The sequence below is a fragment of the Eretmochelys imbricata genome, chromosome 7, assembly GCF_965152235.1.
Source record: "Eretmochelys imbricata isolate rEreImb1 chromosome 7, rEreImb1.hap1, whole genome shotgun sequence".
Taxonomy (NCBI): domain Eukaryota; kingdom Metazoa; phylum Chordata; order Testudines; family Cheloniidae; genus Eretmochelys; species Eretmochelys imbricata.
Genome location: NC_135578.1, coordinates 37,092,983 through 37,110,872, shown reverse-complemented (window position 1 = coordinate 37,110,872; position 17,890 = coordinate 37,092,983). Strand labels below are relative to the sequence as shown.

At 42.9% G+C, this 17,890-nt stretch overlaps 1 protein-coding gene across 1 annotated transcript in view; it reads right to left on the bottom strand.

Moving 5' to 3' along the window:
• Positions 1-847: 847 nt before the first annotated feature.
• Positions 848-17,890, bottom strand: part of EFCC1 (EF-hand and coiled-coil domain containing 1) — an 84,705-nt gene continuing 67,662 nt past the window's right edge. The window contains 5 exon segments of the mRNA XM_077822927.1: positions 848-981; positions 4,215-4,284; positions 7,368-7,526; positions 13,387-13,552; positions 14,276-14,411. Of these exon segments, the coding sequence (XP_077679053.1) occupies positions 848-981; positions 4,215-4,284; positions 7,368-7,526; positions 13,387-13,552; positions 14,276-14,411 (665 nt within the window).

Here is a 17,890-nt window from a genome sequence, read left to right as displayed (position 1 = left end):
ATCATTTGCTAGTTGGTTGGTGAAAGACTAATATGAAGCTCTCCATGTCACTCCCTGTCTCTGCAGCCTTCCCAGTTCCTGGCAACTTGGGGAACAAGATCATTCTTCACTTTTTTCTAAACAATTTAATGTTTAACATAAAATCTAAGATTATAATTAGCAAGGACAGTTACAGATTAATGTAAAAGCATTACTTCTAACGGATCTGTAATTACAAATACAAAATCCGCATGAACAGAAGCATAAATGTATCTCTAGAGTTAAATAAGATGTATAATCACAGTCACAAACACACATACATTTATACATGGGTCTTTAACTTGCCCTACTGGCATATACTAGTATGCATATATCTTTATAATATAGTAATTTTGTCTCGTACTTTAAGAAAACAACATATGTATCAGCCAGTTAGTCTGTCTTCCACCATTAAATGTACTGGTTCAGCTATCAGAAGAGGAAAAATCTCAAGCTAATCGACAATCAGATATTCAGTTTGGGGTTTTCCTCTATTGCGCTGGTCAATGTATTTGTAATACTTTTCGTTTGGTGGACTGGTACAGTTACAGTGCCATAATGTGGTGGTTGTCAGGCTTCAGAGATGGACATCATTAAGTAATTCTCATGAAATGTGAACACTTATAGAGGCCAGCTGTGAAGTTAGCTGAAGAATTAGAGGTCTTCCCAGAGGCAGTACACCTGTGATTTCATGGCTTACTTGTCCTAACTTGTCCCTTTATTATTGAACTCCTCCAAATCTGGAAATCTTATTCTTCCATCCTCTGTTTAACATCGTATGATTTTAGATACTTGACTAATCATGATGAACTGCAGAGGGCACTGTTGTTCAACAAGAGATAACCAGTGGGTTAGACAAGGACTGGTGACTCTGAGCATTCTCTAGAGGCTTGCTTTGTAGGAGTTCGCAGGCAGCCAGCTCATGGTAGAGAGTATCTAGGACCTCAAGGATGTGAGCTTTTCCTTTAAAAGAAAATTTCAGAATACATTAGCATATTAGCAAAGCCAGGAAGATGCAGATTTTAACAGTCATAAGACTACCTCTCTTTCCCATAGGTGCAATTTCAAATATATGTAAGGGGACTGTTGCCCCCTTACTAACATTCAGTGGGGGTGTTTTGGTTGGCTAGCTCCCAGTACTAAAAGGGGACGGGTTGCTGGGAAATCAGGACGCTGAAACTGACAGTCCCCAGGTACAATGGGGAGAGGCCAATGCTCCAGGTCAGCCTGAATGACAGGGCAGGCAGGCAGGCTAATCAGGGAGTCAGGAGGCCAGGGGGTCCCGTCCTCCCTGTAAACTGGAATTGCCTTGGTCAGACAGTGTGGGGCCGAGGTAAGGAGAAAGCAGGGGCCCAAGCTGAGCTGGGGAGCAGAGCCGTGCCAGATCCAGAGGCGAACAGAAAAGCAGCCCAGAGAGAACAGACTTGCCCTGGGAGCAGAGCTGCAGCAACCAGAGCCAGAGGGGCCAGAAAAGCAACCCATGAAGCAGGTCAGTGCTGGGAGCAGAGTCACAGAAGCAGCCTACAGAGCAGAACTTCCTGGGAGCAGAGCTGCAGCAACCAGAGCCAGAGGGGCCAGAGAAGCAGCCCAGGGAGCTGGAGGCAGAGCAGCAGCAGCACTGAGACAGAGTGGTGGAGCTGGGGCTGGAGCAGTCCGGAGCTGGGTGTGGTAAGCAGCTGGGGAGAGCAAGGGGGACCCTGGGCAGTGGGCCCACCCACAGGGAGATGCCTCACCCAGGAGGCTCTGCAGGCCTTAGAGGGGGATCGTAACCCTGACAGGGCAGGGGTGACACTGGGAAGAAGGGTCCTGCCACTTAAGAGCCTGAGAGCATGTGGCCACCACCAGAGCAAGTGTCCAACCCGCAGGATCCCTGCAGCACAGCCAGGGCCTGAGAAGAAGGCCTGGGAACCTACAAGTAACAGACTGTGAACTGCCCTGACGTTCCAGAGACACTGTTTGTGATGTTCCCTGCCACAGAGCAGGGTGATGTGTTTTCCTTTAACCTTTCCCATTTTTCCTTATTCCTTCTTACAATTTATTTAATCAACAATTAGTTTATTTGCTTTAAATCATATGTAATGATCAGTGGGTCAGGGAAGTGTCCAGTGCAGAGAGAGTACCCCAGAGTGGGAACACCCTAGCCCTGGTCTTAGGTGACCACAGCAGGGTTGGGGGTTGAGCCCCCCAGGAATGCTGGGCCCAGCCTTGTTGGGGTTACAAGGACTCTGCCAGACAGGAGAGTGGAAGGGGAGTCCTCGAGGGCAGGGAGGCTTCTGGGTAAAGAAAGTGGGAGCAAGGACTCAGATCCTTCCGGTAGCCCATTTCACCATGGTAGTGCAGATGCCAGGAAAGCTCCCCACAATAGTGGGACCAATCCCCCCTCTTACATATAGAATTCTGAATGTGGAGACCAGAGAATGAATTCTTCTGCATATCAAAGGGACACAGAATGGAACAGTACACAGGGACTGAGTCCTCTGCAGTTCCTCCTACTGCAAACTCTCTGCTCATTAAATCCCCTCATCCTTGTGATAACAGAGACTGATTTTTGAAATGTATTGGCTGTCTGTGTGCTGCACTGCATCAGCAGTTAAACTTCCTAAAACCCATCCCTGAAGGATGGGTACACCCTGCTGGTCTAAATACCTACTCATCATTCAAATGGAGACTGGATTCAAGTCACAGCAATGAAATGTAGCTAACTGAATCAGCCACTGGCGTAGCATTCTCACACAGTGAGAATGTTTGACTACAGAGATTTTGGAAAGCAGCTCATGTCACATCAAGTGCAAAGCCAGAAAATCCAAAGCAGAGGAAACATAGGGATTTTATAACAAAAGTGATGCAGAACAGATAGAGAATATATTGATTTGGGCTTCATCAGCTTTCCTTCATTAAATACTTTGGTTCTCAATTATGTATCTCTGGAGGCCAAGCTGTGCTAGGGTTAGGGAGAGGGCATGTTGCCTCAGCGGCATTGCTTGGAGTAGTTATTTCCCTGTAAGGTAGGTACAATACCTCCTGGGTGCTGTGGGAAGTGCTGGACAGCTATCCCATAAGATGGAGCGCGGCCCTGCCAGAACACTTCCTCTGTACTCCTTGGAGCTGCTAGTACCTCAGAGGTCACTAGCTGCCACCTCTCTTTTGCTCCCCAGGCCTACAGCTCAGGTATGGCTGCCGTGTGTGTGTGTATGTGTGTGTGTGCTCATGGGCAGCAGGAGGAGGGTTTGCTGTGCCATTTCCCCCTGTTCCCAGGACACCCAGGCTGGAGCGGCACCACTTTGATCGAGAATGTCTGGACACTGAATCACTGCATGCTGCTGACAAGCCTTTTGTATGGCAAGAAGGCTCAGTGGAAATCAGAGCGTTTTGTACATGTTACTTTCCCTGAACTACTGTTGTTAGTATTCTGCAGAACAAACCCTCGGGCTGCATCTACCCTTTCATTATCTGTTCTTTGACCTCTCTCTGCCTATTAAAAGCCCCTACAGGCAGTCTTCCTATGCAGACTAACTGGGTACAGTGTGCCAGCTTCTTTGAAGAAGGTAAATGCGAAAGCTCTGCTAACAGGGACAAAGTAATCAAATTTAAACCTCCAGGCTGTGAAGCCTGCATGGTTCTTCCATAGGCAGCTCCTGCACAGTGGGCTATTGTCCAGGGAGATGAGTTTGCAAGTTTAATTTTTGTAACAAGAACACGAAAGGCTGCTATTAAAGGAGAGCAGGTTTGACCCACTGACTTTACTGAAAGATGCTGCTTTCCTTTGTAACTTCTCTTTAAGTCAGGCAGAGAAGAGCTCTAGACAATGGAATTGTAAATGTTGATGAGTGGTCAGTCTACAAACTAGGGGCCCACATTCTCCTCTCTGATACGTATGCAACCACACTGAAGTTGGAGGGATTTAATGTGTTTAGAAGGCAAAATCTGGCCCTGTGGGCAATTTCTATTGATTTCAGTGGGATGAAGAATTCATCTTAAGGGTAAAATTCAGCATGATGCCCCAGTTTCTGTACTTTCAAAGATTTGAAGCCTTCATCTTTAGTAGGGGTCTTGCACAGTAATGTTTCCCCCTTTGGGAGTGTGACTTTGCTTTTCTGTCTACTGTTTACAAGATATATAATCTGCCTCCCAAGTGACTCTGAATTACAAATGTACTTTGCACATTTCTTATTCTTCATAAAGTTTTACTTTCTTACCATGTTGGGGGTCACGACAGGATTCCAAAGTGCTCAGCAAGATTTTTCCCAAGGCTCGCTTAGATATGCTCTTTAAAACACAAAACAATATCATGGAACAATTAACTCCCACACCAGCTTAATATACACAACAAAATCTAAATATTTGTACAGTGGATTTGCACTTGAAAATGAAAACAAAATTAATTCCTCATAACATGGTGTCTTAGTTTGGAATCTTTTTCAATCTTTGAGTCAAACTGCACAGTGAACAGAAGATTTGGGTGTCCCTGTTCCTTAGTTCCTGACTTTACCATAAGAATCTGCAATAGTTCAAAGGGAAATGGAGAGCACAGAGCTGAGCTTTCAAAAGCTTGTGGCCAGAAAAATCCAGATGCATGGGCTTATCATGGAATGCAAGCAGGATATAGGCATGCTCAGGACTATCAAAGTCCTGGCCAGGCTCATGCAAAAGCCCTTGTGTGTTGAAAGATGGGCAGTACAAATACATGAGTTGTGGGTGAGGCCTCAGAAATAGGCCCTCCATACCTATTTTCAGAAATGTCTGATACCATTTTAAGCACACACAAACTAGGGGAAGTTACTGCATGTGTTCTTCAGGGGAAACAGCTGGGGAAGGTCCTTAATCAGCCCTCTCTTGGCTGCTGTCTACTGAGATCTATTTAACATTGAGAGTACCTCCAGTTTTTAGGGCTAAGGCAGCTTGGCTGGCCTGCCTTTGTAATGATTCCATTTTAGAAATGGTTGAGGCTGCCACATGGTGTTTAGAAAGCATCACTCTCAATTTGGTACCTAAATCTCGTTTGGGGGAGAGGAAGTCCTGCAGTCTAACTAGCACCCTCAGCCCACCTACCTGAGAGAGCAAGATGTTTTGATTAAACCCCAAGGAGTGGCAATAGGCAGAAACAATTCCTAAGAAAAGACAACTGCACAACTCACAACTTCAGTTCAAGTGTTATTGCATCTGCTTATTCACATGTCCCGTCCCATCCACCTCTTCAGAGTCCTACTTGTCTATAGCCCTTGGGTTTAGTGAAAGCAGGAACTCGGGTGTTTGGGAATGCATGACCCTTCAATTAACCTCTGTTCTGAACATTCAGTAATTCAAGAGGATGTTTGTTTGGTTCCAGACTGGCTTGGCTTTCTAGAAGGTTCCTGCACTTGTGTAATGCTGGGAATGCTGTATCCATAAGGGTGAATATACAGAGGCAATATAGCCTTAAAAGCTTATTCATCTGTAACTGCAGTTTCTCATTCATCTGTCTAACGCACCTCCTCCATAGGACTCATGGGACGTTCTTCAGGCTCTACAGGGGATCCTGTAAATCATCTTTCTTTATTCACTGGAGCTAGGGAACATGACCACACACAAAGGCATATTTCCAGCAATGATTAGCATCAAGCAGTATTTTCACAACAATGTAGCACATTGTGTGATGGATCATCTCCTAAGCTGGAATGATTTTCAACAACACGGCTGACCAGTGAATGACGTGTCGAAGTCTTGACACGGAAAGTTCTTATGCCTGCTGTCAATCACAATCAGTCATTCTTTGCCAGCTTAATAATACATCCTTCATTGGGTTGGATTGTTATTGATCCATGTGGCAAGCAGTGTCAGACTTGGGATGTGAAAATAAAATGGGTTATGCGAAGCACTAAAGTAAGGTAACATAATTTGAGATACTGCATTTGTTCCCTAGAGTCAGCAGTAGACACACCAGCATACTTCAGGCATGGTGAAGTCGTCATGTGGGAATAATCTAATTAAATACACAGTGTACAGCTCTGCTGAAAATTCAGGTGATGCTCTGAATCCTAATCTAAAAAATTAACTCCTAAAAGTGCAATGCAGACTTGTACAGCTCCTAACATACCCCATGTTGAACAGCTTATCCAGCTTGCTCATCTCTTGGTTAATTCTCACCACTCCCCCCTGCCTGAAGCAGGAATTTTAAAATAGCTTTTTAAGGAGGACTGACCCATCACATTTTAAATAAGAACCAGTTTGTGTTGTGATTCCATCAGCTCTGATTAACTAAATAGCCCCTGTCTGGGTTAGTACTTGGATGAGATGTTTCTCAAAAACATCTCTGGTTCTGCAGGAAGTAGTTTTGCTCCTTCTGTAAGTTGTACTCGTCTTGCTGCACTAATGCTCCTATATGATGCAGCTGGATGTGCTATAAGACTGAGGAACTGTTGTGTAATGTAGCAGGCTGCTGCATTTGAGTCCAGCACTGACCGTACATCAGGCTGGTATTTCAGTGCTTGGGAATGAAAAGAGTTATAGAAATGTAAGAGGATTATGTTCATTTCCTTTTTTCAGTAACATGTGGATGTGCATAACCTATGCCTGGTGCATTCTGGGGGTGTGCCAGGCAAAGGCCCTTTAAAGTAGTGGCAATAGGATCAGACAAGTATTTCTCAGGCCTGTTTCTACTGAATTGAAGGCAGTCAGGCTGCCACTAACCCATTCCCAAAAATATTTCCTGTGGATGTGGGGGCGAGCAGGCCTAACTTGTGCACTCCAGAGACTTCAGATGGGGAGAGAGAGGTCAGTCTGATGTGAGGGGATTTATTTCTAAAGCTCTATCACTGGGGCAGTGTTGAAAGCCAGCAGGCTCCTTCCAGAAGACAGCTGAAATAAAGAGAACCCTACACCCAGCCTTTGAGAAAATATCATGATGTGGTTCTGCAGTATTGACTGATCCTTAGAAATTCATATTGCAGAGCAATCCATGCAGTGATGTAGGTATGCTCCCAAAGAACAGCTTCTTATATGTGCTGTGTGTTTGGGTGGGTCATACGCTATCAATTTAATATTTGATGCATTTTCTTCTGGAGGACTAAATCCTGCCCTGAAAGGGGCTTGGACCTGATTTAGTGGATTTTTAGAAAATCTGAAACTACTATGATTCCAAACTTTTGTTCGGAAGGAGGGGAAAGTTTTTGGAGAGTCACACGTAAGAGCTTCTAGGCTTTTCCTCTTTGCTGCAAGGCAACCATTGGAGCTGATGGTTCCAGTGGCAAAGCTGTGTGTCTTGCATGTAAGGGAACCCTTGCATTTGGATGTAAGGTACAAACATCCTTTTCAGTTTGAGAGGGACACTATCAAAACCAGCTCCCGTTCTTTGGACTACTTTCTTGCCGTACCAGGTCTTGAAGTTGTTGAAGAAGCTGTAAAACATCCATGAGCTTTTCTTCCACCAGGGACAGCCTAACTCTCTCAGTCTCCAACATCTGTAGCTCCATCTTCAACAATTCAGTCTCCTCCACCTTTTGTTGCAGTTCACCTAGCAATGGGCCTTTCATCTGGACAACGACACAGGAAGTTAAAAGCATTGGAGCTTTTGTTCTCTTGCATAATAATTGCAAAGCTAACTTTTTTCCTCCAGTCTGGTAAATGTCAGTTTGCTCCAGAAAACTACTCTGAAGGGAAATTCTTCACTTTGTTCTATTGCTATATTTCTTTAAGGCACTGAATAAATGCTGCTAGGAAATGTATTTGCTCTTCTACTTCATGACATTTCATTCAATATTTGGTGTAACCCCAGACTATTCAGAAATTGTAACTGTTCTCATTCTGAATTCTGTACTTCAGCCTTTCTTATATCTATATTTTTCAAGGAAGGATAAATACAGAGAGGGCTCTGCTTCTCTCACAACTTTCACACTTTTTTCTATCCCATCCACTATGCATAGAACACAGACTTATTAAATAAAGTAATAAGTAGGTGATTTAGTCAGCAAGTTTCTTGTCAGCATCTTGGGAAAAGTGAGTCTTGGGGAAAGATTTAAAACCCTGATTCAGCAAAGCATTTAAGCACATGCTTAAATGGGGAGAGGGCAATGGTTTTCAGACCAGCTCAAGAAAGCCCTGTTCGAATAAGGCACTGAAGCAGGCTGAAGGGTAGCCTATGGAAGTACTCATGCGCTTAACGTTAAGCATGTTGATTAAGTGGTTTGTTGGATCAGGACCTTCCTGAGCTACTGCAAAGCCAATCTCTAGGACTGGCCAGTAACCAATAAAACATGGGTCTCCCACATTCCCAGTCAGCATCCTAACCACCAGGCTATAGGATCAGTTTCTCTCCCCATCTTTCCTGTTGGAGCTGTTCTACTTTGTAAAAGTAATTAAATATTCTGTGGACCAGGCCAGAGAGATACAAACTCTGTAGTCAGTCTCCCACATCTCAGACAAGTGCTCTAGCCACCAGCCTACATATTTTGATGGAACAAAGTCATGTTGAAATATTTTTGACCAGTTCTAATAACCTCTCCTCATTTAAGCATTTGCACAAGTGCTTTGCTGAATAGGGGTGGATTTCAACACGTGCTTAAACTTAAGTATCTACTTAAGCACTTTGCTGAATCAGGGTCTTAAATCCTTCCTCACAACTTACTACTTCCATATGTTTACAAGAAACTGTCTAAGTCATCTACTTATTTGTTTCATGTATTTTTCTTATGAGTTAAATGCTCATTTAGTGGCGGGAGGATGTCAAATGTTGGGAGGAGACGGCATGTGGAGGCTGGTATCAAAGCTGGGTTTTGGTGTGGAAGAGAGTCAAGAAGGCAGCATTGTTGAGGAAGGGCAACTTAATGTTTAACTTACAAGTTTCATATTTGTAAAGAAATAGGACTTGTGCCTGTCATCATCCTGATCACCTCGGTTGTACGTTGTATCCCTTTTCCTACCTCTTGCCTGTCAGATGCTATGCCGTCTTTGGAACAAGAACGGTCTTCCTTGCTGGTTGGAAAATGCCAAGATGCTAATGTGACCTAAATGATAGTAACCAGCTCTGAACAGGTTTCAGAGTAGCAGCCGTGTTAGTCTGTATCCGCAAAAAGAAAAGAAGTACTTGTGGCACCTTAGAGACTAACCAATTTATTTGAGCATAAGCTTTCGTGAGCTACAGCTCACTTCATCGGATGCTTATGCTCAAATAAATGTTAGTCTCTAAGGTGCCACAAGTCCTCCTTTTCTTTTTGCAGCTCTGAACAACGTGCAGTTCGGATGACTTAATCTATATCCTCTGCCAAATAGTGACTTGAGAGTTCCTCAGTGAACACCAATTTTGCAGGAGCTAAGCAAACAAACGACTAGTTGTCTGTACATACACCCAACATAATCACCATCACCGGGGAGCAGTCAGGCTAAGGCACAATTAATGCTCTCTGAGGTTGTGGGGAGGGAATGGTCTATTGTGAATTAATCTTATTGCTTCTTTCAGCTAGCAGAGTTCCTCCTTTCCTCTTCTGCACTGCAGATATCCTGCACATCATAGGTGCTGCCCATTCCAGAGAGAGAGAGTCCCGCAAATCTGCGGATACCTACTTTATATCCAGGATAATTTTTGCAAATTTTGTATCAGCACAGGGCTCTAATTACAGCCATGTACAAACACGTGAAGCAGAGCTATATTTTCCCCTCGCATCTGTACAATGCAAGGGACAATATATCAATGAAAGGGGGGCAGGGGAAGAAAGGCCTTTATCTGCTTAATCAGAGCACTTCTTTCTTAAAAATTTCTGGGACGTTTTCCCAATATTCTAGCCCCTCTGATTCTCTTCTCCTGCACCACCCTCCTCATGTGTTAGGCAGCAGCTGCTTCTTTCACAAACAGCTATTCTGAACCTGAACAGCCCTCTGCATCGACAACCAACAGGAACCCAGTCTGCCCCTTTGACGAGATTTTTTTTCAGAGCATCTTATCTTTAGCCACACTGGGGGAAAAAGACACATGAACTTGGATGTCCTCTGCTGCATGCTAGTGCAAGGCAGCAGACCCCATGCTGTTTGCCTTCAGTCACTAAACAAACTCTTCTGGGAAAAATTCAATCTTTTCTCTTTAGTTTGCATGCCTCTTTAATTCTGCCCACCCAGCATTCAGCTGTCCAACGTCATAACCACCTGCTTTAATTTTTATAGATACTCTGCTCGGAATATCACTGGATATTTCTGCTGTTGTCTCCTTGTCCCAGCCTCACCTACGGTGCTCTTTCTTCTGCACCTCCCAGTCTGCTGCTATTATACTAACTTTCCCAAGACAGTTCTTACCTCTTGATGCTCTATCACCACCTACTATGAAATAGATGCTAGTTTCCCTTCATCCCCTAGTCTGTTTACATCTAAGATGTCTGTAGTTGCTTTTGGTGCTTTACTGTTCCTCCAGCAGTTGAAGATGGTGGCTCAATGTAGGTTGAAAAAGTTCTCCAAGGTAGTTTGCTTCACATAGGCTATATCTATCATCTTCTCTGACTCCATTTGTTGCAAGTTAGATGATGACGACTATAATAAAGTATAGATTGTTCCCTAAAATAGATATGGAGGAAGGATGATCGATTTTTAAGGCACAGGACTGGGACTCTGGGTTCCAGCTTTGTTATAGACTTTCTGGTTGGCTGTGGGCATGTCGCTTAATCTGTCTCATCTGTGAAATGGGGATACTTCCTTACCTCAAAGGGGATCATGAAGTAAAATTCATTACTACTCATGGGGTGCTCACATACTAACATGAGAAGTGCAACAGAAATACGCAAATACAAAACCAGGATATAGAGATTTGATAAATTATGTTTGGCAATTTTTAGTTTCTTACTAAACTCCTTTCTTTCTATGTTTACCATTGTTTGGTACAGAATCTGCTAGTGAATTGTCCCTATTTGAAGACTCTGGACCAGTCTCAAAAGTGGGGGCTCATTTCCATCTGCGTGTATTAAAATAAAGAGAGAGAGAGAGAGAAACACATGCAGACATAACTAAATGTGCAAACTTGCACTTGTGCTTGGAAATATTCTTGCATGATTACCTATTTGCACACAAGGGCGCATTTTTGACAGGTGTAAATTAATTCTCTCCTTTTTGATTAATTTGGCCTTGCAAAGCTGAGACATTTGTTCATAGCACAAAGCTTTGTAAAGTGCTGATATATCTTTAGAATTTTCTCATGTTTTCCTTAATCTATCATCTAAGCCTGACACCTTCATTAACCTGTCCTTGGTAGATGGTACTTAGACTTTTCAGTTATTGAGAATTGGAGCTCACTATAAAAGGAATCAAAGTTAGCTCCTCTTTTATCTTCTGGTTTTTGTAGTCTTAGATTGGATCAATGATTGGTCAATATGTGCGGCTCTTGCTCTTCACCTGCCTGCTGACGTTGTTTGTGTGATCTTTCAGAATTGGTTTTGTAAATCTAAATAACAACCTGTTGCTATTTGTGTGCTAGCTTCCCCAACTCAACATGGAAAGTGACAGCTTGTTTTCGTGGTTTCTTTATTAAACCAGGAAATGTATTTAATTTGGTGAGAGAGGGTATTAAGAGTTTTCCTGCACGCTTTTTGTGCATTTAGAAAGTTCAGGTGAGCATTCACTTTTTCAAAACTGATCTTTGCTCCTTTCAGGATCACCATCTCTCATTGCCAAAGAGCTTTACAGCAGCAGTAGCACCAAGCTAACCAATCAACTAAAATTATGCCTTCATACCAGCAATATACATATCTATATGTCCATTAGATTTGCAATTCATCTAATGACAAAGGCAAATTGATTCACAAATGATGATTTTTAAATTTGTGGTTATGCTACGATCTATGTGAAGTTTATCTTGGGTTTTTTTGTATGATTTTTAGGAAAAGCTGATACTTTTTTTCTGGAATACTAGTGTAACTACTAAAAATTTATAATGGACTTTTTCTGAGAAAGTTACACAGAACTCCTATCCATCAGCAGAGGTTACAAACAGGACATTCCTAGCTCTGCAAAAGGAAGATGAATACATCTAAGAGTGTGAGTGGAAGGCAAGGAAAAGAGGTAAACCTGGCCACCATCTGTAAGAATAGAGTAAATTTAGCTTTTTATGTGGCTGGTGTTTAAGCAGCACAGAAGCAAAGCGTTCCATTCACCTAGGTAATATTACGGGGATACATTGTCATAGAACCTAGTGTACTGACAGTATTCAATCCCTACTACACTGTACCAGGTGCAAGTATGTCTTCCTTTCGTTTTCCACACTTTTCCCCTTAAGCAAATTTCATTGTGTGTGGGGGTGGGAGGGGAGAGCATGTCCTTGAAACAGAAATCTTGATAAAGCCACTGAGTGGCAACATGCAGAAAAGTTGAACGTTCAGCTATGAATTTAAACAGACCTTAGTGGTTAATAAAATCATTCCAAAAACACTAAGTCCACAAACTTCTTTTGAGCAAAGGAGCATAAAAGAGCCAGTTTTTGGTTATGAAGCAGATGAAACTTTGGAACAAATTAGGCTAAAACAATGTGAGGTGATAACATTTTTATAGTATTCACAATTTCTGGCACAGAAACAAATGAATTGCCATACCCAATCAGGCAAGTTGTAAGGCAGTTTATGGCCACATTTTCTCCTCCTCCCCCTTATTCCCCTCCAGCTGTACCAAGGTATTATATGCTACTTACTTGCTTCTCTGTTGTACAGATGACTATCTGGGCCATGTTCTGTATTCATTACTTTTAAATACATCTGTCAGGGAAAGACTGGTGGCATTTACACAGATGAGTAGCTGAGGTTTTGTGCATTTAAATCAGATTAGGTGAAGATACTGAGACAACACATTTGTCTTTTGAACCTTGAAGTTATGTCCACACTAGAAATTGAGGTAACCCCAGCCCCGCAAGGCTGAGATTGAGATTTTCTGTCTGTCAGTGAGCTGTAAGATTTAATCTAAGTTGAGCACCTGCAACTGAGCCAACTGGAGGTGTATTTACAAAGGTTATTTTGGGGGACTGGTGAGAAGATTGGTAATAGTATATGTGAAGCCTTTCACCCAGTGCTGAGACACCACAGGGGAACCATGTATTTTCTGCACCTACTATCAGTCCCGTGCCTTTTCCACCTATTAAATCCACATGGATATCTGACAGAATTTTAAACACGTTATTTTGTTAAAACAGCCTGTGTTGCACAGTATAGACCTTCAGATCCATGGACGTTCATGCAATAGTCATATTGGAAGTGCTGTTGCCATGGAAAGCTAGGACGTGGCCCCACTTCTGAAATGGTGACATTGTGGTGAGGCATCAACAAGGTTGAAAGCTAACAGAAATTAGATGTAAATACAAAACATGAGTATTTAAAATATTAATTAAACGAATCCTGTGTGTACATAAAATAAGGTAAACCTCGCACTTGTTACCTCCTTCATGTTTGTTTCCAGTTTTTTCACTTCATTCCCTTTCATCTCAAGCTGTTCAGTTAACTTGGTGATTCTCTCTGCTAGCTCCACAGTGGTATTCTCATGGTCATCATTATTGGTGCTCCCAAAATAAGACATCAGTTTCTTCACTATTTTGTCATCACATCTATGTTTTAAAAAGAAAAATTAGTGAAACCTCCCAGCCAAGGTCAGGCTGCTTAAGAGCTATGACTGGTTTCCTGCTGTTCTCCTGGCATCTCATAAATTCAAACTTGTGACTTTGACCTATAGAGCTCTTTATGGTTTGGGTCCCTACTATACTGGTTTTCAATCTCCTCTTAGTTGACAGCTGAGGAGCCTGAACTAACATCTTCTACATTTTGTACAGCTGGAAAGAGACTGGGGTCAGACTGGAAAGCCTGTTCACCCATGGCATTACTGGAAGGAGGATTATGATGGAAAAGATCTTTTCTGGAGAGTAGGGGGAGATTTCCCAGAAGGAATTCTAATACAGAATGATTGTTTATGCAATAAAGACTCATGTGACATGTTGGGGTATGCGTGTTGAGAAAGCCCAAGGTCCACATGCTAGAGGGAAATCTATCTTTTTACTTTCTTCTCTAGCATTGAGTAAAGTTCAGGCACATGCACATACCTTCCCCTTCCACTCCCCAATATTTCACTTTCCTCTCTGACTCCGCTTAGGATCAGATGAGTATATTACATCCAATCTGTGTCCTGTGACTGGGGGATTGCTACCTTTTTGCTTCTGTGAAATAGTTTTATCATTTCTTACTGAAGCCACAATACTTCTGAAATCTTTTAAATCATGTGATACAATTTGCAATGGGACAACCAAAGCCTAAACACTAATTTCCGTGAAACATACCCACTTCCACAACAGGGGACTCTGTCCAGAAGTTTCTTCAATTCAGCCACCTGGGATTGCTGGTCCCCTATCCACTTCTCCTCCTCTTCATCTGAGGCAGCCTGGCCCTCCACAGAACGGAACATCTGGTCTTCCACTGGGGAAAAGAACAGCCACTTAGCTGGAGCTAAAGCTTGGTCATGCTCATCACCTTTTGGATACTTAATTCTCAACACCACCTATTTAGGTGAAAGTGAATCTAATGTGCTTAAGAGGGAAATGACATATTTACATAATAGCATAAAAATACTTCCATACCTTTTTAGCAGCATGTGAGATAAAATTAGTGGTTCTAAGATTTGATCCACTGCAAACAAGTATTTAGTGGGCAGCATCAGCAATAGTTTTGTTCTGAGCACTAAACCCTGAATTTATATCAGTTTAAATCAATTTAAACGTAGTCTTTTAATTTTTAATTGTTTTAATAAAGTGCAGTGTCAGATCATTAAAATGCACGGTTTCAGTAGTTAGCAATTGTTTGCAGTGGTGTTGTTGTAGCCATGTTGGTCCTAGGATATTAGACAGGGTGGGTGAAATTATATCTTTTATTGGCCCCAACTTCTGGTGGTGAAAGAGACAAGCTCTTGAGCTGTGTAGCTTGAAAGCTTGTCTCTTTCGCTAACAAAAGTTGGTCCAATAAACGACAGGAGCTCACCCACCTTATCCCACAAAGTAAGCAAGTCAAACCATCTATAAACAATCTATAAAGCTTATTTCTTCATAAATATAAAGTTCTTAAACCTTAAACAATATTTCACGTATAGTGTATGTGCACAATTAGTTACAGTCTGAGGAACTAAGTGCTTTTAGTGTAAGGTATTAGCTTTGTGTGTATGAATGAGTGATGGTGCCCTCTAGAGGCAGGCATGAAAAGAAGATATGAGATCTGCACCTTCAACTAGCTAACGCAGAGGTGGGCAAACTACAGCTCGCGGGCCACATCCGGCCTGCGGGACCCTCCAGCCAGGCCCTTGAGCTCCTGGCCTGGGAGGCTAGCCCCCAGCCCCTCCCCTGCTGTTCCTCCTCCCCTGCAGGCTCCGTGCCGCACCGCTGACCCAACACTCTGGGCGGCCGGGCAGCGCAGTTGCAGTCACGGCCTGACCCGGTGCTCTGGGCAGTGTATCTGTAGCACCGCCAGCCACCGGCGCTCCAGGCAGTGTGATAAGGGGGCGGGGGGGTGTGGATAGAGGGCAGAGGAGTTAGGAGGTGTGGTCAGGGGTTGGGGGTGTGGATAGGGGTTGGGGTGGTCAGAGGGTGGGGAACAGGGGGGTTGGATGGGGCAGGGGTCCTGGGGGGGGGCAGTCAGGCATGAGGCGGGGGTTGGATGGGGCGGCAGGGGGCAGTCGGGGGGATCTGGGGGTGGCCAGTTAGAGTGCAGGAGGTGGTGGATGGGGCAGGAGTCCCAGGGGAGAGAAGTGGGGTGGGGGGCAGGGATAGGAGGCAGGGGCTGGGCCACGCCACGCCACGCCACGCCTGGCTGTTTGGGGAGAGAGAGCCTCCCCTAACCGGCCCTCCATACAATTTTGAAAACCTGATGTGGCCCTCAGGCCAAAAAGTTTGCCCGCCCCGAGCTAAAGGCTCGAGGTCAAGTGATAGAGGCTTGTGTTTTAGGAACTGAAGAACCAGAGCTCTAATCTTAACTACTTCTGTGTCTACGTGTGTGGGGGAGAGTGGGAGATTTATATAATTGTCTGTAGACTTGAATTTTATTTGCAGTTGGCACCCAAACTGTGCTGTAGGCTGCTGCCTATGGGTTTGTTACAATAGACTACAATATTCACGCAGCCCAGGAAATAAAATTCAGCCATCTTCAAGATACAGACCTCTTCCGCTCAAGTTTAAAGAACCATATCCATTAGCTGGCACTAGTGGTAGGGCTTGTTATGTAATCTCTTTGCCTCACCCTCTACTGGCAGAAGGGCTGTAATCACAAACATTTGGGTAGATCTGATGTACTGTATTCTATCCTTTAGAGGGCAGTTTTGTTGCACATACAGGCCAATACATTCATCTTTTACCTGGCTACAAGCCTAAATGGTACGATACCAGCTCCCCTGCTAGGTATATTTTCTACAATTAAAAAAGGCAATCTGGTTTCTAGCTATGTTTTAAAAATATTGGACAGAGGCATGCTAATCCAATTTGCCTTCAAATGGGGTTCCATTTACCTAATTGATGGGTTATCACAATCAATAACTGATTTGCTGCGCAGGTTCCCTGCAGTATTACATAGTGTCTGTAGATTTATATTGCAATGCTTAACGCTAGGCAAAAAGAAAAGGAGTACTTGTGGCACCTTAGAGACTAACAAATTTATCTGAGCATAAGCTGTAGCTCACGAAAGCTTATGCGCAAATAAATTTGTTAGTCTCTAAGGTGCCACAAGTACTCCTTTTCTTTTTGCGAATACAGACTAACACGGCTGCTACTCTGAAACCTGTCATGTTAGGGAAGTTAACTTCCTAGAACTGCTTTTCCTTCAGAACTCTTCACATTGCCAAAACAAAGAATTCCTTTCAGATCTTCAGTCTGTGATACATTAGTAGTACACATTTTTGCATAATCACTTACATTATCTTGCTAATGGAGTTCAACAGAAAAGGGATCAGGGTTACAGTGGTTGTGGGGGTAGCAGAATTGTTGATGAGCCACCGATGTTACAGAACGACATCAATTCCTTTAAGACTTGCAGACTGTCATGTTTGTTCTACTAGTCAGTGTCGCATATGCCATGTGCAATACACAGATTAGCTCTTTGCAAATGGCAATGGGGGGGAAGAACACAAACTTTCAAGCAGCCCTAATGCCTGCATATTTGAACCACTATTTATCACTTCTTCCACATGTGGAAATGCCACTTTCTCTAAATGAACATGTCCACTTACACATCCACTACTGTCATCACAACAGCATGACATAGCAGATACTACCTTTTACATGTCCTTTACTGCCTATGGTTATTAGGACTGGAAACCAGAGAGCCAAGTGAAATCTCTTACATGGCACCCCAAACAGCCATATAAATTGCATAAGACAAATATTCTCAGGCTTGTTAAATCTAATTATCTAATTACACACTGTTCAACCATAGTTACACATTCTCTTCTGCAATGAGAAATTAAAATTTATAAAAGACCTACAAACCATACATCTATAATGCATGAAATCATCTCACCTGCCAACCCTAGAGCTGTGTGAAGCTGACTAATTTTGTTTGTGCAACTTTCCAGTTTCATTCTGAGTGATTTTTGTCACTCCTGTCCTTGCACACCAAAATTGGTCTTTACTGGAGAAAATGTCTATTTTCATATTGTAAAGGTGTGAATATGACTTTTTTGTATCATTCTTGATAGGAAAGCCATTTAAACTAGAAATACAGGTTATTTTAGCTTGGAAATGAGGCCTACCTGAGCAAAATGTTATGTGAAAATGGGCTCATTTTTTAGTTCCTAACCTTAGAAATTTTTGAAAATTTCAAGTATTTTTGCATTTGAATATTTTGCAAATCTCTGGTCAGCTCTTCATTCAGGATTTTAAAATAGCACATGTAAAAATTGGGTGGTTGGTGAATATTTA